Genomic DNA, 23,512 nt, shown 5'->3' with positions numbered 1-23,512 from the left:
GGGGGGGGGGGGGGGGGGGGTTTTTTTTTTTTTTTTTTTTTTTTTTTTTTTTTTTTTTTTTTTGCATAACTCGGCTCGGCCGAGTGGCCTCCGGACTCCCCGCGCCGCTGGGACCGCCGCTTGGACTGGGAGCCCCCAGCTGCCGCATTGCAACAGGCAGGGCCCCGGCGCGCCCCCCGAGCCTCCCCCCGCCCTCCAGCGGCCTCGGCCGGCCGGGGCCGGCCCCCCAAGGGAGGCCGCCGCGGACCTGCGGTCCGCTCCCCACAGCCGCCGACCCGGCTGCAAAAAAAAAAGTTTCCAAGAGACAGGCAGAGGAGAAGGGGGAGAAGGGCTGCCCGGAGCGGCGGGGGGCGGCGGGGGGAGCGGGCTGCGGAGGGCGACGGAGCGCCCGGAGCCCCGGACATGTCCAGGCGGAAGCAGGCGAAGCCGCGTTCGGTGAAAGGTGAGCTAGCGAGGCCCGGCGGAGGCGCGAGCGAGAGAGGAGGGAGGGAGCGAGGGAGGAGGGACCGGCGAGCGAGCGGGCGGGCGGGCGGCCGGGGACCCGCGCGAGCGAGCCGAGAGGAGGAGGCGGCGGCGGAGGAGGCGGAGGCGGAGGCGGAGGCGGAGGCGGAGGAGGGGGAGGAGGAAGCCGGGAGCGGGAGGCGGCGGCGGCGGCGGCGGCGGCGGCGGAGGGGGTACGCCGCGGACACCCTCCCCGCCCGGACCCGGCGCCGTCGCCCGCACCCGGCGCCGTCGCCCGCGGGGGACCCGGGCCTGGGGGCGCCGCCAAGGGGTCCTCGCCGTTCCCTTCGTGCGGACCCCGGGCCCGCGTGGCCAATCAAGGGGTGCGGGCCCGACTTGGCGGGGATTGCGAATCTCGGCGGCGGCGGGCTGGCGGCAGGAGGAAGGAAGAGGCGGCGAGGACGGGCGCCCGGCAGGCCGGCAGCTCCGAGGCCGCCCTCGTTGGCCCCGGGCCTTGCTGGCTCTCTTCGGCCCCTGCCTGGTCGCTCGAGGACGCGGAGAGCGGCGGGTGCTGTCTGCGCGCGCCCCAGGCGTCGCGCCCTCGCCCGGACCTCCAGTCGCCCCCTCCCGCCCCCTGCCCAGGCCGCGCTTCTGGCCGGGGCCCCTGCACTTCCTGCCTCCTCCACCGAGGCCCACCGGGCAGGGAGCCTTCGCCAGGAGTTCATTGTCTGCGCCTCGCCGGCGGGACGCGGGTCACCAGGGGAACGCAGCGGCCACGGTGCGCGCCTCTCCGCGGAGGGCGCCCCGGATCTGACCACCGGCACCGGCACCCTCAACGTCCAGACCGGCTTCCTGTGCCGGGTCCCCGGGGTGCGCGCGTTTGTGGGAGCTGCAGATGTATAGATACACACACCCACCCCTTCGTCTCCGCGTTTTGCTTTCTCTTTCCACCGAGGACCCCAGTCTCCAGGGGATCCCTGGAGAGTAGAGGCTCCGGGGAAAGGCCGTGCGCTGGCCGCTGAGCCCCTCCCCTGGCCTCCTCTCAGGCCTTGCCTGCCGCTTTGTCCCGATTCCTGCCCCTCGGTTGGCTGCCGGGGCGCCCTGCCGCGATGGGAGACGATCGAGGAGTGGGAGTGGGACGATTAGAGCGGCTAAGTCTACGGAGTCAAAAGACCCCAGGCCCTTGTCTTCTCCCAACTCCGCTGATGACCTCTGGCCTGAGCCCAGTTCTGCTCTGAAAAGTTCATTTCCTGAAGGCCTGCGCGGGAAGGCGCTGGGGCCCCGCTCCCTTCCTGCCAGCCTTGCGCCTGGCTGGAATGGCTGGAACTGAATCTGGCAAGGAAAATCTTGAGACACCCGTCAGCGCTGCCCTCCTGAAGTCCCTGTAGGGACTGCCCCCGGCCCAGCAGAGACCCTCCCCACTGAGTCCAAACGGAGCGCCCGGCCCGATCCCACTACCCCTTTTCCTTGAGAGAAGTTGGTCTTGTTTCCCTCACTCTGGCTGGTCTAATCCCAGACAACCTGGCCTGCTCCACAGACCTGGGGGTTCAGAGGGTGTTCTGACTGGGAGACAGGGAAACCAGAAGGGGGACTCCCAGAAGAGGACAGGAAAGAAGGGTGGATGTTTCTCTTTTCTGATAGAAAGGCTGTGCGGCTTGAAATAATACTGGATTTTTTTTCTCTTTCCCTGGCTCACTGCTCACTCCTTCAAGAGCCACTTAAGAGGCGACCCAGAAGAAAATGTGGAATTGGAATTTCTGGTTGGAAAAACAGTTTTATTTAACTCAGGCAGTTGATTTTGAGTTAAACCTAAGTATAGAAGCCGATTTTTCCATCAAGATGCAAAGCTTGCTTACCTAGACCTCCAATCCATTTCTCCAAAACTCCTTGTGTTAGAAGGCAAGACACAGAAAGCAAAGGGAGAGCAGTTTGCAGTGAACAGATGGGTGGGTGTTTCAGAGTTGCTTGAACCGAGTTCTAAAACCACTCTGGATCTCTGAGAAAGACTCAAGAATTGGTCTTCAGCCTTTCATGAAATGAGCCTTGAAATGATTTTCAGTGAGTGCCTCTCTCACATGTATACGTGTGTATGTGTAGCAGACAGTTCAAGCAGGTTGATCGGGGAAAGACAGCAAGGTGGACAGGAGATCAGTGGAGGCATTTCGAGACTCGGTGTTGTAAATAACCACACAGAGCCTTTCTGTCTGAGGAGTTGGAGACCCCCCAACTCTCCTCATGGCTTTCTGCATTTTCCAAAAGCAGGTACAACCCTTGTCTCTCACCATTTTACCTTTTATTCTGTTTACCGGGGTGAAGAGGGTGGAGATGTGGCCACTTATCAAGGGAGGAATTAAGAGAGAAGATAATTTGGATGGGTAGGAGTTCCAGAAGGCGAGGGATTTATTGCTGTTCAAGCACCGCCCCCCCTTTCTCTCAAGCAATATTCAAAAGTGGTGCATGAGTGTGGACAGCTCCATACCAAGTGTTTGAAACAACAAGGTCTTCACCTTTAAAGATGCTTGAAGGTGCTTCTTAAGGAATAGCTGTGTCTTTTACATTTTATTTCATTTTATTTTGCCTCCATTGCTGTGTGTCAGGGCTAATGTAGAGGCATTGTGGACTTCCCCAGCCCCAAGCATTCTGCTGTGAAACTCGCTTGACTGTAATCTGTAATTGATCTCGGATATGTGAAAGCCCATAGCAGGAAGGAAAAACAGAAATACAACAATTTCGAATGGATGATTAGAAAGTGTGATTTGAAAGCACAGGCATTGCAGCTTTGAAAAGAAAACAGGCCTCTGGGGGCTGGGTGGGCTCCCTTCCCACTCACGGACACAACTTCCCTTCTGGAGTGGGGTCACTTGTCCCCTCGGTGTGTTTGTCCTTCTTTGGAAAACCCAGCTCACAGGGAGGACACCTAGTAAATAGAGAAGAGGGTTGGGGCAGTAGGGCAGCGGGGAGAATACCCTCGTTGGTTTTCAAAAGCCATGTAATTTATTAAAAAAACAAAACAAAACAAAAGCCTAAACCCATAATGCCTGGAGTGTTACAAAAGTCACATTTTTCTGACCGATTTTCCCTCCCTACAGCCTTCTCCCCTTTTTTGTTTCCTGGTGGTGTGGTGTGGTGTGGTGTGGTGTGGTGGTTGCAGTGATCTGTTCCCTTTGATAATTTTGGCCTCATTCTCCCGGGCTGTTCTCATCATGCTCACTGATGTTATTTCGGCTGATGATATCAGGTGGTTTGGTAACGATTACCTCTGCAGTTCTCTCTGTCACTCAACATTAAGGAGGCCTTGTCCCCTTTCACCCCATGGTTTCTTAGATCCATGCAACAGCCTCTTCATTTATAGGGAAAATTGGTACATCTTTTCCCTTGTCTTAGCTTAAAACTTTTGAATAATTTTAAAACTGTCAATTTTCTCTGTCTGGCAACTACCTGTTAATTACAGTTTTTAATATTAATTAGCGCTCAGGCTATGTCCATGCGCCCCCCCACGCCAACATCCCAAAGTTCCCTCAGTGTCTTCTCTGCACTCCCCTCCCCTTCTTTGTCTTCTTCTGCCAGCGTGTAGCTCCTCAAAGTCCATCTTATAAATTTGGTGGTCTAGGGACTTGGGAACATTGTGAGTGTTTCCATGGAAATAATTGAGATGTAATAAATAGAGGCGTTCTGAGGTTACAGGTTTCTTGATTCAGCTGAGACCACATACAAGTGTAAATTGTCGAGATTTGTTTGGCTAAATGTACATGATCTTGTAGGAAGGGCAAAACAAATCCTTTATAGGGTCTTTAGCTTTCTATGTGGAGTGAGGTAGGTAACATTTAATCCTAATGTTTAATACCCCCCTCCTCAATTAAGTTATCAATTCCCAGCTTTGGAAGGACCTGTTTCATTCTTTATGTCCAGTAATTGCTGTTTAGATTCTTACACCTGTTTCCTTGCAAAAACTTAATAAGCAATAAAATAAGATAACTATGTGCCTCTGGCAGGAGAATCCTGCTAAACGGTTAACCATAAGGTGCCTAGCGTGCATTCATAATGAAAGGTGCAAAATGCCGGTGACTTCACAGTCATAAAGTAACTCAGAAGAAGCAGCCAGCCCTGGCAGTGTTGTGGCATGCTACAGTGTGTTAACAGAGGAGGGGGAGGGGTAACCAGGAAGGCAGGAAACTGGAGCACTTGAGTACAGCGTTCCTAGCTGGAGACGAAAGGCTGGGAATCTGGTTCAGTCTAATAGAAAGTTGCAATAATTGCTATATCGGTAGCCAACTCTTAAGCTAGTGGCTGTGGAATTCTTCCCCTGATGTAGGATTTAATAGTCTGGCAATTAGATGCATTGATTTCTCTTAACTGTTCATTTGGATGTGTAAACGAAAGGAACTTACCACTGAGGCTGATGGTGCAGACGTGCTGCCTGGCTCTTTGAAAAAGGCTGATTTAGGTGGTGGTGGTGGGAGTATATGCTTTTTCAAGGCAGTGTTGGGACCAGTTCCATCTTCTTTTAAAATTTCTGTCCATTCTGTAGTGAAGTGAACGGCACCTGTTGTTCAGATTCTGTTTAGAAATAAACAACGGTATCCTGTTATAGCTGAAAAGTAAAAACATCCATTTCTGCCGCAGATGCTGAGTGCGGTCTCTATCTTTGAGTGACTGGACGGGGTTGCATATTTGTGGCAGATGGTCTGTAGGATACCAAAGGGGCAAGTCACAGAACACCTTGGGCTCTGAGTTCCCGAGAGCCCTCCTGCAGAGAGAGTTCTTGCGCCCACTCCTCCTCAACAATGGCCTGATACTTGTGACCAACTGGACCAGTGGCTCTGTCATGCCTGGACTGGATGTGGGGACATGGCGTCTTGGAAGGTTGAAAGGCTGTAAGATGTCAGCGGCTTGGAAGGTGTCTAGGAAATGACCTCTTTCAAACATGAGGCTCTCTAGCTTCCTGCTCCTGGACTTGCAGTTTTCTGTAAGTGTCAACAACTTCTGACATGCAGGCATCTGAAACTGTCTTGAAAGTAAGCAGGCAGAGGATGGCTAGATTTCCTGATGGCCCCATTGTTTTTCCATGGTGGTGGGTGGGTTTAGTTCACTCTTTGTTTGGCATAGGTTAGGATGGACTTGCCTTTCCCGGACACTGGCTGAAGCAAAGCCCAGCCTTGTCCACGGTGCACTGCTGTTTGCAGAGAGTATTGTCTTCACGTCTTGAAAACATTTGTAGAAGATATCAGGGTTTCTTCATATCTGTGAATCTAGGGTGACTACAGTAGAATACCTTGAAAACTGTTAGTGGGGTTGCCATTATTTGGGTAGCCAGGAAAACCCTGATACAGTGGGGCTGGAGAATTTGACAATTCCTGCAAATTCCCGTCAGCTTGCAAGGGCGTCTTGTGCATAGACATGTTAGTGGGTGATCAGAGAAGTTTCCCACCCCAAATGGATGAATTAAGCCTGGATTGGTTGCATCCCGCTTGAAGTTTTTGGGGCTGCCTGTCAGCTCCCTCAGCCTACTGTGGGAGAGGCGGGGTGAAGTGAGTGGGGAAATGCTGATGGAAACTTTTGACTCACAGCTTACCTGCCAGGATTGGCGGCAGCCAATGATTGGGGTTGTGCACTCAGTAAATAAAAATACTTTACTGCTTTCAAGGAGCGCCAATTAGCTGATTGCTCCATGTGGCTGTCTTTAAGGAGAATGCTGTTTTACCTATCTTCTTGTACAAAGGTTTGATTTTTAATGTCTTGTGAAAAGGATTCTCTTTGTCTTGATTGATGTCAGGAATAAAAGCATGATGGTAATATCCCTTTGAAAGCTATTGTATTGTCAGCCCTGGCTGACAGCGGGACGGCCGCCCAGCGTTATAGATTGGTGCTGTGAAAACACTGACATTTTCTTTGTTACGTTGCTGTTGTTCTACTTGCAAAGTCAATTACACAATATCGGAGCTCAGTTACCGAGTTGACTTTGGAGGTAGCAATGTCTTTCATTCTCTTTTTAAAGATATAATTTCCCTTTGTTGTTGTGGTTGTTGTTTTGTTTTCGTTCTGTCTTTTTTAACTTGCCTCCCTCTGTTTACCTCCCCTCCCTCTTGCCTCACTCCCCTCAAGAGTCTGAACATCTTAGCTAGGCAAACACACTCTGGTTTCAATTGCGACGAGTCAAATCCAAAGGCGGCCACATCATCTCTGAATTCGTCAACTCATTCACATTTCAGTGGCTTCTTATTGATATAGTGACTAAAGCAGCCAAGATACATAAAAACCCATCAAATGAGATTACAGTGTTGATAATCTCTTATCAAGTGGGTTGTTCTCTGGATTTGGGGTCATTGAGGTTGGCAAACTCAGAGTTTTCTTTCTTTCTCTTGTTTCTGGAGATTACAACCCGGACTGAACCAGGTTCTGGGTCGATGGGACCCCGGCAAACAGTTTTTTCTTACAAAACATTTATAGGCATTTGTATCTCAGAGGCTGGAGCCATTGAGTTCTGGATTTGGGATCCTGAATGACATCATGTAGAAGTGTAGAAGGGATCTCATAAGAAAACCATGTCACCTGCCCTTCTCCCATTGCAGATGGCAAACTCCAATCATAAGGCGATCCTATCAGGTGATCCCAGTGTGCCCGGTAAGGACTCAGGAGTGATTTGCATTCCCGTCTAAGTGTGCAAAATCTTGCTACTGAACAGGAGGAGAAAACCTTGAAAATATTTAAAGCTGAAAATGGTTAAGGCGGATATTTTTTAGATGCCTGCCCCCCCCATCTTCTGTCCCTCCCCATCTTCCCCAGAGAGAGGAAGCCCTAATTCCTTAGTTCTCTAAACCTGGTCATCTGAGAGGCAGTGACCTTGGAGCCGCGGGTTGTTGGAGCATCCTTCTGCCCGACACACCGTGGTGCAAGGAGCTGCCCTGCTGCCACTGCCTCCATATGACAGGGATCCATCAGGAAACTCCGTTTGAGACACTAATTGTGGGCCCCCAAAGTTATTATTATGAACCACCAGACAAGAGCCTGTGTTCGCCAGCAATTTGTCAGGACTAATTTTGTTTTTCTCCAATAATTGAAAATTAATGTCTTGAAGTGAAAGCAGATGTTCATGTCATCTTCTGAATTGGGATATAAAATGGGGCTCTGTGAATGTGCAAAAGTAACAGCAGTTTTCCTCTTCCAGATAACGGGGGTGCTGGGGTTGATGTCACCTTCGGAGCAGGGACTAGGGGCTGGGAGAGAGAGCGGCTTGGGCAGTGCTTGTGCTTCTTGAGGGTTCATTTTGGAGGGAGGACACATACAGCAAAATATTTGCTTGGGCTAGGAAACTTGGAGAACTCATTTTTTTAAATATTCATTTGCAGAAGAAGTATTTATTGAGGTAATATGCTGGGGAGCCTTGGTTTGGGGACACGGTGGCTTCATACAGATGAGTGGATCCCCAGCTGTCATGCCTGTCACCATCACCTACAATAAAGCTGGTTAAATTGCACATTCCTGGGCCCAGGTCCTGCAGATACTCACTTGGTTGGTCTGAGGAGGGACTCAGAACTCTTCATCCCTCAATTCCTGCTTTTAAACATTTTGATAAAATATACATAACTTAGAATTTACCATCTTAACCATTTTTTTTTTTCCTTTTCTACAGACAGGATCTTGCTCTGTCCCCCAGGCTGGAGTGCAGTGATATGATCATAGTTCACTGCAGCCTTGAACTCCTGGGATCAAGCAATCCTCTGCCCTCAGCCTTCCAAGTAGCTGGGACTACAGGCATGCACTACCTCACCAGGCTAATTTCTTAATTTTATCATTTGTAGAGATGGGGTCCTGCTATGTTGCCCAGGCTGGTCTCGAAGGTCTGGCCTCAGGGAATCCTCCTGCCTTGGCTTCCCAAAGTGCTGGGATTATAGGCATGAACCACCATGCATGGCCCATTTTAACCGTGTTTCAGTGGCATTAAGTACATACACATTGTTGTCTGGCTGTCACCACCATGAACTTTTCATTTATAGTTGGTACCCAAGTGATGGTATGTTAGGGATCTGCAGCTCCCCCTGCCAGGCGGTCATCCATGCCAGCCTCCAACTTCCAGGGTAGGCATGAGAAACAGCCTTAGAAGATGAGGCCATTCTCTCAAAAGGCGTGTGTGTGTGGGGTTTGCCTTGCCCTAGTGTGAGAAGTGAGATTGGATTGCCTAAGGCTAGGGCAGGGCACAAGACTAGGGATCCATCAGGGCTGGTGGGGCTGGGGGCAAGGGCAGGTGGGGCACTAAGGACTTGCTGAGTGATCTGATGACCATTATTAGGATTAGAATGTTTGTGAACATTTGTTCTGTCTCCTAGCCAGGACAGCATTCTTTTTTTTTTTCTTTTCTCTTTTTTTTTTTTTTTTTTGAGATGGTGTCTCGTTCTTGTTGCCCACGCTAGAGTGCAATGGTGTGATCTTGGCTCACACCAACCTCCGCCTCCGGAGCTCAAGCAATTCTCCTGCCTCAGTCTCCCGGGTAGCTGGGATTACAGGCATGCACCACCATGCCTGGCTAATTTTTGTATTTTTACTAGAAACAGGGTTTCTTCATGTTGGCCAGGCTGGTCTCAAACTCCCAGCCTCAGGTGATCCTCCCGCCTCAGCTTCCCAAAGTGCTGGGATTACAGGCGTGAGTCACCTCTCAGCCTTTTTGGGGACAGCATTCTTTTGAGACTGTGCCTGGCAGGTTGGCAGCTTGCCCAGTGGCCCTGACAGATCCCTTGTGGCCCCCACACCTACCTGTCAGGACTCAGCTCCCACGGCCCACCCAGCCCTGCACACATAGGCCTGTTTGTCTGTGACAAGGAGAGAGGAACGGATGTTTGGTTCACTCGATTGCCTTGCTTTCTAGACCATCTTGGGCCCACGGTCTAGGCTTTGCAGGCTTTTCACTGCCCCCCTCCTTGGAGGTGCTTGGAAACTTTTTCTCCCCCTGTTTTCTCTGTAATTGAAATTTGCCCTTTCGTTACCTGGGCATGAATTATTTTTTGCAGTGTTGTCATTCCCTATCTTGCTGTGAGGTTTATCTCTTCTGTTGATCCTAATTAAATAAAACATACTGTTCACCTAACTCCTGTTGGACTGAATTTTACCTGCCTGAAGGCAGTGTGATGGCCATCTGGGCTTGGTTAGGGAGCCGGGCATGGCCAGAGAGGGCAGCTGGGTGGTATGGCCACCACATTCAGGCTGGGAGACTAGGCAGGGGGACCCCCTTGGACTGGAGGCTGCAGAACCTTGGAGCCACCAGCAACATACATTATATATCTGGTTCCTGAACAAGAGATGTGGCTTTATCCCTTGCCCCCTGGGGCTGCAGTTTTCAACTTGTGGAGAGAGGAGAGACAATCATCCGCTCCTGAGGGTCTCCAGGGAGAGGGGGAGGGAGGTGAAGCAGGTGCCCAGAAGTGGGGAGATGGAAAGAGGAGGCAGACTTCTGTCTCTGGGGTGGAGGCCACAGAGAGTGTTGGAGTGTCTGGGGAGCGGCAAGCAGTGCACGAGTTCTGAGCGCCCAGGAGAGCCCCTGCAGATGCCCTGTGCCCCTTAGGGAGACACTGGCCAGCCAGGGGGCCAGACACACATGTTGGGAAGATTCACTACTTTTGCCTTTGAACCTCTCTGAATCCTGAAATCACAGGTTGAAAAGGAACCTTGGCGGTCACTTCATTTACACCTGTTTGAGTGTGTTTCTGGCGTCCTTAGTTTCATCTAGCCTGGACGTACACACTTTCACTCGCAGGGAGCTCACTACCTCTGTGGCACATCTGTGCCTTTTTAGCTTGAATTTCACACATGAAGCCGCAGTCTCCACCCTGTGTTGGTCCTGGTTCCACCTCCTAGGGCCACAGTGAGTAGCTCAAATCCCCAGTCCCTCCAGTAGTTCGTGTCCTGCCTTCCTCAGGGGAAGGGGCTCATGCATGGGATGCCAGCAGCCTGCTGGGCTTCCAGGGCCTAGCTCATTCAGAAATGGCATCGGCTGGGTGTGGTGGTGGCTCACGCCTGTAATCTCAGCACTTTGAGAAACTGAGGCAGGTGAATCGCTTGAGCTCAGGAGTTCAAGACCAGCTTGGGCAACATGGTGAAACCCCCTCTCTACAAAAAATAAAAAAAATTAGAGGAAGGTGTGGTGGCAGGCGCCTGTAGTTCTGGCTGTTCAGGAGGCTAAGGTGGGAGAATCACCTGAACCTGGAAGGTTGAGGCTGTGGTGAGCTGTGATCATGCCACTGTACTCCAGCCTGGGTGATGAGTGAGACCCTTTCTCACAAAACAAAACAAAACAAAACAAAACACAAACCAAAAACCGAAAAAAAACCACAAAAAGTCCCAAAAAAACCTGGCCTCAATCTTCTAGGTCATTATGTCTAAAAGATTTCTTTTTTCTTTTCTTTTTTTGAGATGGAGTTTTGCTCTTGTTGCCCAGGCTGGAGTGCAGTGGCGCCATCTCGGCTCACTGCAACCTCCGCCTCTTGGGTTCAAGCGATGCTCCTGCCTCAGCCTCATGAGTAGCTGGGATTACAGGCATGTGCCACCATGCCCGGCTAATTTTTTATTTTTAGTAGAGACAAGATTCTACCATGTTGGCCAGGATGGTCTCCATCTCCTGACCTCAGGTGATCTGCCTGTCTTGGCCTCCCAAAGTGCTGGGATTACAAGCTTGAGCCACCGCGCCCGGCCAAGATTTCTTAAATGAATGAGTAAATGTGTGAATTGTTGAGGGAATAAATATGAACGGGTGAACAAGTGAACAAATGAATGAGTGACTAGTGAGTAAATGACTCAACGATGAGTAAATGGATTCGTAAGTGACAGAGTGGATGACCGAGTGGGTGAACTGAGAGGGAGCACACGCCTTTGCAGGCCTTGGTTCACCGTGGGCGTCAGTCTCTGTGGGCCCCTCCCGCTGCCCCAGCCTCTGTTCCTGATGAGGAGGTGGGGGCGGCTTGTGCCTGGCCTCTTTCACACTCAGGGTACACTGTGCCATGAGACTGCAGCTGCTGTTCAGCGAGGGCTTTGTGCCACACATTGTGTTAGACTTATAAAACTTTGCTTTTAAAATCATAAAAGCAATGAGATATTTTTGTACTAATTTAATTTTAATTCTTTTTAAAGTTTGGATCTTGCTCTGCTGCCCAGGCTGGAGTGCATTGATATGATCGTAGCTCACTGCCACCTCAAACTCCTGATCTCAAGCTATCCTCCTTCCTTAGACTCCTGAGAGAACTGGACTACAGGTGCCAGCCACCGTGCCCAACTCATTTTTTTTTTTTTTGAGAGACGGAGTTCTCCATATGTTGCTCAGCCTAGTCTCAAATGATTCTCCCACCTCTACCTCTCAGAATGTTGAGATTACAGGCATCAACCTCCATGCCTGGCCTTAATTTTAAATAAAACAGAGTGTTTAACTCAATACACTTGCCATCCTGCCCCTGCCCCTCATCCTGCCACATCATTGCCGCGGCTCAGACTAGACACATTTGACCAGCTTGGTCCTGGCCAGGGATCAGCCACCATTAAGTGGCCTTGGGACCCTCTTTGTCTTTTGGGGGGGGTCTGCCCCAGGAACAGCACTAGGAGTGAGGGGTGGGGCCAGCTAAGTGGGTGGGAGGGGGAAAATGGGATGTGTTGGCAGGGAATCTGCCAATCACTCAGAATAGGAAAGAAAGACCCCATTCCCCCTGAAGGTCTGAGTCAAGATTCCTTCATTTCTCTCCTTGGGGAGGGGAAACATACTCTGTGATCTTGGGCAAGACAGTTCCTTCTATGGGCCTCAGTTTCCCTGTCCTTGAAATAGGATAGAGCTAGTAGGGTTAGCTACATGAGTTAAATTTCCAATCTTAGTTGCACATCAGTATCATCCTAGGCACTTAAAAAAATAACGTTACCTGAGCCCCACCACAGATGAAGTAATCCAGACTCTCTGAGGATGGGGGCCCCTGGTCAGCTTTTGTAGAAAAGCTTCCTGGTAAATTGGAATGCGCAGCCGGGGTTAGGAACCATCAGCCTGGGAGGTGGCGCATATAGGGGCTAGATCTGCTCCTTGTTCACCGCCATGAGGAGGTCTGCAGAATTGTTGCACCGGACTTTATTTATTTATTTATTTATTTATTTATTTTGAGACGGAGTTTCGCTCTTGTTACCCAGGCTGGAGTGCAATGGCGCGATCTCGGCTCACCGCAACCTCCGCCTCCTGGGTTCAGGCAATTCTCCTGCCTCAGCCTCCTGAGTAGCTGGGATTACAGGCACGCACCACCATGCCCAGCTAATTTTTTGTAGTTTTAGTAGAGACGGGGTTTCACCATGTTGACCAGGATGGTCTCGATCTCTTGACCTCGTGATCCACCCGCCTCGGCCTCCCAACGTGCTGGGATTACAGGCTTGAGCCACCGTGCCCGGCCAGCACCGGACTTTATTTACAGTCTTCGGTCGGTGAACAGTTAGTTGTTTCCAGTTTTTTGCTGTTTTAACAATGATGCGATGAACATCCTCATTTATAAATTGTTGTGTTCTTGTTTGAGTGTTTCTTTGGCTGGATTCCTAGAAGTGAAATTGTTGGGTCAAAGGGTATTCACTTGAAAAATGTCATAGATATTTCCAAATTGCCTTCCACAAAGTCTGTGCCAATTTACCCTTCAATAATAGGGCATGAATACATATTTCTCCCAATCCTTGGCCATATAGATGATGATGTTTTGTTTCTTCTCATTGTTTCCTTTTTTTTCCTTTTCCTTTTTGGTACTCTGACAGGCAAAAAAATTGCATTGTTTAAATTTGCACTTCCCTAATTATTAGTGGTGTTGACTTTTTTTTTTTTTTTTTTTTTTTTCCAGAGATGAGGCCTTGCTATGTTGCCTAGGCTGGTCTCAAACTCCTAGGCTCAAGTGGTCCTTCCACCTTGGCCTCCTAAAGTGTTGGGATACAGGTGTGAGCCACCATATCTGGCATCTTATGTTTATGGACCATTTTTCTTTCTTTCTTTCTTGTTTTTTGAGACATAGTCTTACTTTGTTGCCCAGGCTGGAGTGTGGTGCCACAATCTCAGCTCACTGTGACCTCTGCCTCCCAGGTTCAAGCGATTCCCTGCCTCAGCCTCCCAAGTAGCTGGGATTACAGGTGCCTGCCACCACGCCTGGCTAATTTTGTTTTGTTTTTGTTTTTGTTTTGAGATGGAATTTTCACTCTTGTCACCCAGGCTGGAGTGCAATGGACATGATCTTGGTTCACTGCAACCTCTACCTCTCGGGTTCAGGAGATTCTCTTGTCTCAACCTCTGAAGTAGCTGGGATTACAGATACCCACCACCATGCCTGTCTAATTTTTGTATTTTTAGTAGAGATGGGGTTTCACCATATTGGCCAGGTTGGGATTATAGGCATGAGCCACTGTGCCAGGTCAACCACTGTGTCTGGCCCTGGCTAATTTTCATATTTTTAGTAGAGATAGGATTTCACCATGTTGGCCAGGCTGGTCTTGAGCTCCTGACCTCAGGTGATCCGTCCGCCTTGGCCTCCCAAAGTGTTGGGATTACAGGCGTGAGCCACTGTGCCGGCCATTTTTCTTTCTTCTTCTGAAGGGGCACTGTACTACAGAGCTTGGGGATATGGGCGTTTCTTTCCCTGGTGAGTCCTTTGGTTGTCTGCCCTCCTTCCCTCCCTTTCATATCCACCCTTCTATGAGCATAAATCCTGAGCATCTGACCGAGGTGAGGCTCGTCCTGGGCTCCAAGGAAGATGCAGAGAGAACCCAGGAGAGGCCACGTCCTCAAGAAGCCTGGAGACCAGAGAGGGCAGTAGACCCTAACCACTGGACCAGACAAGGCAGCCTAGCACAGAAGTGTGGGCTGAGGGCTGTGGGAGGGGTGAGAGACTTGGGGGGAGTCCTTTTGGTAGGGGAATCAGGCAAAGCCTGGAAGAAGGGGTAGCATTTTTTATTTGGTCTCTGAGGAATGGAATCACAACATCAAGAGCAGCTAACCTCTAATGGGCAGCCCTTGTATACAGTCACTGGGCTATGCACGTTACAAGCAGTATCTCATGGAATCTTGACACTTGCTTTTGACTGCAGAGGGGGGGACCTTAGGCTTTCTTTTTCACCAGCAGTCATGGAGCTTGGAGAATCCTCAGCTGAGGCCCCTTTTCCTATAGATGATTAAACTTGCCCAGATAGGGCAAGTTAGGTGTCCAAGGTCATACAGCGACCTTGTGGGAGAATTGTGCCTGAGGGTAGGGGAAGCAGGAGCTGGAGGATCTTGCTGCTGTCACTGGCCTGCCTTGGGAGCAACCTAGGACCCCAAAGCTTCTGGGGGGTGGATTCTGAGCAGATGGATTTGGACTCCCATGCCTCTTTCCCCACATCCTTGCCATATTATTGATAAGTCTCAGTTTCTTTTTCTTTGAGATGGGGCTCTACTCCCAGGAGAGCGGTGAGGAGGAAATCTCAGGTGATGAAGAGCTTATTGGTCAGGCTTTAGCCTGTCACCTGCTGGGGCAACCCTGCCCTTTTTAGAGACACCAGGTTTGAAGGGGGCTTTTACATCTCTCCTTGAGCCCGTCCTCCCCACCCCACCAGAAGACGGCTGTCCTTCTCAAGCGGCTCCCTGGCCAGGCTCAGGGAAGGGGCTGTGTGGGAGGGCATATGCCCCAGAATACGTGTGCATGTGTGGTGTGACTCTGTGTGCCTGTGTGTGCATGTATGTGTGCATGCATGACTGTGTATGTTTCTGAGTCTGTGTGGGTACCTGTTGGGTACATGTGTGTGCATGTGTGTGAGTCTTTGTGTACTAGTGTGTGCATGTGCATGGATGCTTGAGTGTGTGGCCGTGTACGTGTGTGCATGAGTTCACATGTGTGTCTGTGCCTGTGTGAGTGGTCATATGTGCCAGCCTCCAGGACAAAGAGACTCTTCAAACTGCCTGCTTGGTTCAGACTCTCAGTACAGGGACTGAGAACATGTTCGTGGGTGGTAGACTTTGCTCACCAATTTACCTTATATCCATTCATTCGGATACTTTTCTGGCACTGTGTTAGACTTGACCTTGTAAAAAGAAAGAAGCAAGTTCTTTCTAAGATTCAACTGACCATGTATAAAGTTGTGGTTGTGAGGGTGGGAGATTAGTTTATATTGGTGTTTCCCAAAACGTATTCCAGGATTTTGTTGATATTCCATTCCCCAAAAAGAGAGGTTTGCCAATGCATTTGGCAAACACTGGATTAAACAGAGTTAAAAAAAAATTAAAACCTTCCAGGCTTCTTGGAGCCTTTAAAATGCCAGCATGGGACTCTCAGAGATGTTAATAATTTGTGATTTCCAAACTTATTTGATCACTTATCATGGAATTCTCTTATCTGGGACACGGTTTAGGTTTCAAGGCGTTTAGGGACTGCTATCATTACCTGCTGCCCATTTGTTCATTCATTCCTCTCATGTTTACTGAGCACCTACTATGTGCCAGGCAGTGTTCAAGGTGCTGCGGCCACCATGGTGGACAGGTTTATTCTAGTGGAGTGAGGAGCCATGTGCAATTAAGCAAAGCAGGTTCTGGGGCAGGCAGGGAGTGGTGGGGGAGGCTGTGCAGAGAAGGCCATCCTGGAGGTGACACTGGAGCCCTGACAGTGAAGGCGGCTGCTTCATGAGGGGAGCTGGGGGCCTGGCGGTCTTTGTGGTTGATGCTTTGGGAGACTGGGAGGTTGTGGCAGGTGGGTCCTCTGAGCCTCTGGCTCCTCACCCTGGGAAGGCGGGGGATGGGGGGTGAGGGGTGGGGGGGGGGGAGGGGGGGGGGGGGTGTTGGGGGTTGGGCTGCTGCTGGGAAGGTGCAAGCTGCACTGCTTGCTGGCGCGGCCCTGTTCTCTCTGGAGGCGTCCCTGGGGTGGTAAGTCAGTTCCTTGGGGCTGTTTCTGGGCAGAAGCCTCTTCTAGGTCCCAGTCTTGCCCTGGGGACCTCAGTGTCATGCCAGCCTCCTGCACCGAAGACATGCAGGCCTCTCCATGCACAAATGACCTGGAGGGCTCAGGGGATGGGCCTTCCTGGGGCTACCTGCTGTGAGCGCCCCGGGCCTGTGCCTGGAACTGGACCACGTTCCCACCCCCATCTGACAGATGGGCACATGCGGGCGAGGAGGCTCCCACAGCCCGTTCCCTCAGACGCCAGCCCCTCTCCAAGGCATCCAGCCCTTCTCTAAGCCAGGGCTGTGGCCCCAGGCTTGTGGGATGGGGGGAAGTGTCTGGGTGTGGGGGGCCGAGATTTCCAGGACGGGAGGTGGGAACTGGGCCCTCCAGGGTCCTCCTGGAGTCCGACTGCGGAGTTGCCCTGTGGGATCCGTGTTCTAGGGGAATGAGGGGAGGGGACTGAGAAACGGTGGGGGAGGGGAAGGGGTCAAGGGTCGGAGAGAAGGAAGAAATCGAGGATGGGGTGGCATTTGGGGAGGAGGCGGGGAACGGGATGGCTGGGAAGGGGCGGGGAAAAGCAGAGGAGGGGGCCTCGGGGCTCTTCCCGCCCAGCGACCCAGGGGGATCCCGGCCGGCGCTTGGGAACGCGGCCCCTCCCGGGCCCTTGTCTGCCCGGCCCGCGGGACCCCTTTGAGGCGGCGGTCCTGGGAACGCGCTGGGCCGCCCCCCGCGCGGGAGGGCTCCATGGCTGCGGCGTAGTCACTCAGGGCCAGGTTCGGGCACAAAGCGGCCGCGGCGGGGGGCCGGCTGGGAAGGCGCAAGCTGCGCAGCTCGCTCGCACGGCCCGGGTGGGGCCTGGCTTGTTCGGCGCCGCGGGCCGCCCCCCGGCCGCCCGCCCCTCGGAGTCTGGCGCCCTCAGGACTCCGGGTACCAGGCCTGGCGCTGGGGTCGGCGGCGTCGAGCCCACAGCTGGTGCAGCCGGTGTGTGGGCTGCGGCCCGCTGGCCAGATGTGCGCCTCGGGAGCACTGGGGCCCCGGAGCCGCGATCCGGCCTCTGCTTTGAGGTGGGGCTGGGGGAAGGCGGGTGACAGCCGCAGGGCCATCCCCTGGTACATCCTCAGACACGTAATGCTGCTGAGCGCACTTGCCAGGCACTAAGGACTGTTCTGAACACTCATGCTCTTGATTCATTCAAGCTTCACAGCACCCCTGTGAAATAGGTACGTGGTGTGTATCCCTATTTTACAGAGGAGGAAACCGAGGCATAGGGAGGTTAAAAAATGGCTCAGTGTCCCACAGCTAGGGCAAGATTTGAACGGAGGCACTCTGGTCCCAGACTCGTGCTCAGCCCCTGCAAGGAACCCAGATATGCATAGTGGACTGGAGGCCTGGCCCTGAGGGTGCAGCTTCCAGTGCATCTGCACGTGTCTAATACGTTACAGATGAAGACTGACACATAGATTTGAGTCATGATTCTGGATTTGCCACTTAAAATTCCTTCTCTGGATGGATCCTTTTTGACTTCATTCATTCACTGGTTGGATAGTTCTAAGTTTGTGCTGGGCCGAATGCTAGTGCTGGGTCCCTGCCTTCAGGGAGCTTACGGCTTATTAATGAGACAGACAATAAAGCTTGAGCAGCTTCCCCGATTGTACTTGTTCATTGAGGGACAGCTCCGGCTTATCTGACTTCAACAGGTCCTCCCGGGAGGGCATTTCGGAGGAGGTGACGTGCCAGCTGGTGTAGGAAAATGAGAGGGAACTGTGGAGGACGGCGGCTGGTCTCCTCTGGCTCTGAACTCATTCACTAGGGCTGCCTCTGCCTGTCTTGGGCCCGCCCTGTGTGGGGAAGGAGGGAGAAGAAGAGGCCATAGTCTCTGTCCAAGAGAACATGATGGGATAAAATCTGGGGGAGTTTTGAGTGTGACTGTCTGAAGGGGCAAGGGCAAACGCTGCAGGCTCTCCTGGAAGGGCTGGAGCAGGGATGAAGGAAGAGGCAGTGTAGGGTGCTGGGAGAGATGGCTGGGCTGGGGTGGCATCACGGGGGGCCTGTTGATGTGTGCACACGGCATGGCGCATGGTTCTTTCTGGGGAGTCCCCAGGGAAAGCCACCAGGGCCTTGTGCTTAAATGACCCCAGAGGTGTGCACAACCTCTGTGCACTGTGTGGTGCTCTCACAGGCACTTCCAGGTACCCAGGGAGTAGGTTGTGGGGGACCGGGGAGGAGTTGTTCCTCTTCATTTGGCAGTTGAGGAAGGGAGGTTCAGAGACACGCACAGCCTTGCCCTGGCTCACACAGCCATGTGTAGCAGGGTCTGTGTCCAGCTGGCAGGCAGGCTGCTTCTTTGCAAGGTCTCCATATCCCATGGACAGGGGCCTGAACCTCAGACCTTGGCTTGCCAGGGCCCCCTCAGCACATTACTGGGGTGGGAGGTGGAGGGGGATGCTGACGCTCCATCACTGTCACCCATGTCTCTCAGCCTGGCTTTGCACACGGAGCTGCCCCATCCCCCAGACATCAAACCAGGCCAGTGAGAAAACAGCTGCTCCCATGTGTCCCGGTGTCCAAAGTCCACTTTGAACTGGGAATCTGAATGGGTTTTATTCTAAATTTCCTGTATCTGTTGGCTCAAAATACCCATTGCTCAGTCTCTCTGAGGGGAATGTAGAGGCCTGTCCTGGGTTCCCAGGGTCTGAGCTCATTTTCCTACTGGGAAGTGCTGGACAAGGTTGGGCCTGGCTCCAGACTCTCTGTGTATCCGGTCCTGCCTTCTTACTACTTCTGCTCTTGTCTGTGGGGAGAGGTTCGGCCGGGGCAAGGGGGATCAGGATCAGGAGTGGGAAGGGCATTTATGGAGAGTATTTACTGAGGTTATTGCGTATACAGGGCCCTCCAAGTGCTTCCGGGACGTGTTCTCATGAATCCTCTCCACAGCCCTGTCAGGTTGGTACCATGACGTTTGCCATCCTGTGGGTGAGGCAGCTTTGAAGGTCAGCCTGAGGTCCAAGGTCACATGTCACAGTGAGGCTGCCCCGTGCCTGGTGCCTGCCTGAGTAACTGCCAGGGTCACTGTCTACACACCTGGTGAACCGGCGCCATGCCGGAAGCTTCTCCCAGGAGCTCCTGGAGGCAGACTGTAAACTCTGAGGCTGACAACACCTGGAGCCCCCTGAGGACCCAGCTGGTGACCAAGTCCCTCTCGGCCCATCCCACCTCCCTCCCCTACAGGGCCTGCTCCTGAGGGTCACTTGGTAGAGAAGCAGCTTGGACAGGTTGGGGGTGGAAGATGTCCTGAGCCAAGTCCTGGGACATTTGGGACAGGTGGTGGGGCAAGGCTGTACCTGCTTCCTGATTTTTTGGGAACTGCATACCCAGCAAGGTCCAAGGCCGGGCACAGCTGGGCCAGCCCCTCTGTTCTGCTAGGCGAGAGGTAGGAGGTGTTTGCTGAATTTAGAGTATTTAGGCTGGGGGGGTCCTCGTTTCTGCTGGGCCCCACAAGGCCCCAGGACTCCAGCTAGCTCAGCTAGGAATATTAGCTGTGGGTGTCGGGGTAGGTGGCCTTACTGCGGGATTCAAAACAGGACCCTATCCTCTGGGCCTCTGTCTGTCTCCACCCAAACTGCCCTTGGACCCAGGACCTGGCCTGGAAGCCCGCCTCTTCTTCCCATCAGCATTTTCTCCTGGGGCTTGAGTTGGAACTTGTGGGTGTGTGCCCCTCCTGGGCCCTGTTTTACTGGCTGCCCCTCAACTGGCACCAATGCCCGGGAGCAGCAGCTCCTCTTCCCCTCCCTGCTGAAACCTCACTCCTGGGCACCAGACCCTCTGCATCCTCTGTCTTCCACCACCTCCTGTGCAGGCTTCCTGGAACCTGGGGACCCTGGAGGTTTCTGGACCATATCGAGTTGCTTGGGTGGTTGCTTCCTTTTTTTCGGGCCGCGCCGGGTGGGGGAGCTGGGAGAGAAGCTGATGATTGGGTCAGGCCCAGCCAGGGGTGGAGGCTGCCCACTGGCCCTCGTCTCCCCGGATCGGACTGTGGGCCCCCAGCCCCTATCTCTGAGGGGCGCGGGGCCTGGCTTCCCCTCCTGGCTAGGGGGCATTGCTGTTTGGCATTTCCTGCCTCCCTCTCTTTCATTTTGCAACAGGTCCCCCAGGAATGCCTCTGGGGGGACATGGGGCCCACGCCCACCCTTCTTCCCAGTGACGGGGCCTGACTTGGCCTGGCACCACCGCAGTCCTGCTGAGCGTGGGCCCAGGATGGGGCTGGCTGTATTCTTCTCTCCACCCTCCTCAGACCCCACCTCCTGGCTGGACAGCTGGGCCCTCGGCCAGGGCTGAGTTAGGGGGCCAGCACTGATCGAAAGTGCTCCTCACAGACCCCTTGGCTGGGGGCCCATGGGGTGTGGGGGCTCTGGAAGAGGCTGAGGGGCTCTGGAGGAGGGGTCCCCCCAAGGCCAGAGGGTGAGAGAAAGCAAAGGACCGAACTTCTGGGGCAAGAGCCAAGGCTTAGTCCCTCTGGTGTTAATCCAGAGGTGATTCTGAGACCCCCCCACCAAGGCTTCAGCCACCCCTCTGCTGCTCAGCCCTGGCCCCCCAAGGCACACTTCACACATGGTTTTGCTTTTCCAGGCATCCTCCCCTGGTCCCCTCCCCCTGGGTGCCTTCTCAAGCTCCTTGGCCCCTCCCCCAGCCCTCCAGGGCCCCCTCCTTCCTCCTTGACCCACTTTAGTCCCCTGTTGCTGGGGGAGGGGAGCATGCAGCCGGCGGCTCTGATCCTGGCGCTCTCCCCCAGCATCCCCTGGGGCGGGCTCTGGATGGAGCCTGCAGGCTGAGTCGGCCCGGCCCCAGGGACTGGCACACCGCGTACTCCGAGTGGCAGCCTCCCTGCCCCCTCTGTGGACAGACAGTTCTGGACAGCTGCCCCTGCCCCGGCCCCTGGGAGGCCCTGCCAGGACCAGGCTCCGGTTTCCCCCAGCCCCAGGGAGCAGTGGCTCACAGAGGTCCCTCCTACCACCGCCTCCTTGGCGAGCAGGCTTCCCAGAGGGGACACAGCGTAGGGCCCAGCCCTGGCCTCCACCCATTCTTCCCCTAAATCACTGCTGCAGAGGCTGGAGCCGGGGTCAAATCCTTTGTCTGCTGTTGGTCTGTGTGACTTGGGGAACTCCACCAACCCTCTCTGGGCCTCATCTGTGCATTGAGGCACTTGGGGCAGATAGCTAACCTCCATCAAACACGTGTGTGTTCCCAGGACTGCTGACTGTTTACGTTTAGGGTCTCTTTGTATTGTCACAGAGCTGTGGACATGCTGTCTCAATCCGTATTTTCAAGATGAGGCAACTGAGGCACCGAGGGGAAGTCACTTGTTGGAGGTCACATTGGCTGTGCGTGGTGGAACTACAGGGGCTTGAGCACAGGAAAATCTGATGAGATGATTTTTCTTCGCTCTAACATCCTCCAATCGATCCAGACACTGGGGCTGTTAACTCTTCAGGGACAACCACCCAGCCCTCTGAGGACTTGGGATCCTTGCTCGGTCCTGCTTGGGTGTTGGTTGGGTTGCCAAGCCTGCCCCCTGCCCTGTGACAGGCTGTGGGAAGCCAAGGCTGCTGCCCGCCTGGACTGGGAATTCACTCCATCCTGAGTTTCAGTCCTGTGGTCCAGTGGCCTGACCCAGTACAGGAGCCAAGTGCAAGAGGCAGGATCCAGGAGCCGCCTGGCGTTTCCGCCTGCCCTCCCTGCCTGCCCAGCCCAGCACATGCTCCCCTCCTCCCTTCCCACGAACTCCCTGAAAAACAAGTGTAACATATACAGTGGGAAGGTCCTGGGGGGATGTTGAAATTTGGGAAACAGTGCTTCCCTAATCTCTGCATTTTCTGTCTTTTCCTTCTTGAGCCTTGACATCTGTTCGTCCTCTGGGAACCTTTTCATTTCACCATCATTGTCTTGCTGAATAAAGGAGGGGGTGGAAGGTGGGAGGGGGCTCTGGGAGCGAAGTCAGGACATCTTTTCTTATTTGCCTAATTTCCTCACTCAAATGTGTCTTGTGATTAAACATTTTCTTAGCGAGCTTGGTCAGGGCCAGGCCGAGTTTCTTTTCATAAACATTGGCAAGTGAATTTAACAGCCCTGTTTGTATTAGCTGGAGGTTTCATTTGCATAGTGATTGTTCTTAGGAAACAAAATAATCGCTTGCAGTTTATGAAACTGTATAAATACCGGGGTCTGGAGCCGGACGCATGCGCAGGCCTTTCCTCTCGCACGTAAATCCATCCTGTTTGGGGAGGAAATTCAGGCTCCAGGAAGAGCCAAGTGCGGAGGGTTTTCTCTGTGGAGCGGTGTTTCCCTGGCTGGAGTACTGGGCTGCGGGTGTTGCCTTCTGGGCGGAGCTTGTGAAAGCGGTAAACCTCCCCCCAGCTTTTGCGTGGACCCCAGTTCCAATCGAGGGGCCAGGCGTGGCAGGGCTGGGCGAGGAGCACAGTTGCTCACCTGAGCGCACCTCCTATATGTTGCCCTTCTAACCTTTTAGAGGAAGGCCTCAAACTGGAGGCCAGAGGCTGAGTGTTGCCCACAGATGTGTTTTGATTGTCCTGTGCTGTGTTTAAAAGAAAGAAATCAACATAGAGATCTGGAGATGTCACAGAAAAAAATCAGAGTTCTTGCTTCTGTCTCCTAAGCAGTGGCTAAATCTGGGACTTGGAGGCCCCCTTTCGGGCTTGGCTGCAATCCTGGGGCTGGGAGTGGTGACTGCTTCTGTAGGTGAGCATGCCCCTCCTGTCCCTCACAGTCCAGACCTTGCCTGACTTCACTCATTGAGGTCTCTACCTGGCCCCGGGGAATTTAGGGTCCTGCTTGCGGTGAGTCCTCCCTGTTCACCATGTGCCCTGTAGGCTTGAGGTCCGCAATTCACCAGCTGCCCTGGGTGCCCTGTTCTGACCTGTCATAACTGCTGCTGCATCTCTTGGCTGTACCCTTCCCCCTCTTGCCCTGCTCAGGCCCTGCCTATTTGCGGAGCTTTTCTTGGACATTCTGGCTTTGCCCCAGTGGCTGTGAGTTCAAGCCCTCCTGATGTCCATATTGGCTGGGGGGTGGAGATATGGACAGGGAGTTGCTTTGGGAGGTCACACCCTTATTCCCAGGAGCTTGTCTTTGCTCAGAACATTCCTGGCCTTTTCCTTAGCAGATCTCTC

The 23,512-nt window shown here is 53.1% G+C and overlaps 1 protein-coding gene across 2 annotated transcripts in view; it reads left to right on the top strand.

Moving 5' to 3' along the window:
• Positions 1 to 47: 47 nt before the first annotated feature.
• ZNF423 (zinc finger protein 423) overlaps positions 48 to 23,512 on the top strand; it is a 359,366-nt gene continuing 335,901 nt past the window's right edge. For both annotated transcript variants that reach the window (XM_032255644.1, XM_032255643.1), the window contains exon 1: positions 48 to 442. In XM_032255644.1, the coding sequence (XP_032111535.1) occupies positions 403 to 442 (40 nt within the window). In that variant the 5' untranslated portion in view covers positions 48 to 402. The remainder of the gene's footprint in view (positions 443 to 23,512) is intronic.

Source organism: Sapajus apella, unplaced genomic scaffold (assembly GCF_009761245.1).
Source record: "Sapajus apella isolate SASKATOON/1434 unplaced genomic scaffold, GSC_monkey_1.0 scaffold90, whole genome shotgun sequence".
NCBI classification, from domain to species: Eukaryota; Metazoa; Chordata; class Mammalia; order Primates; family Cebidae; genus Sapajus; species Sapajus apella.
The sequence above is the reverse complement of the archived record's forward strand: the minus strand, read 5'-3'. Positions and strand labels throughout refer to the sequence as shown.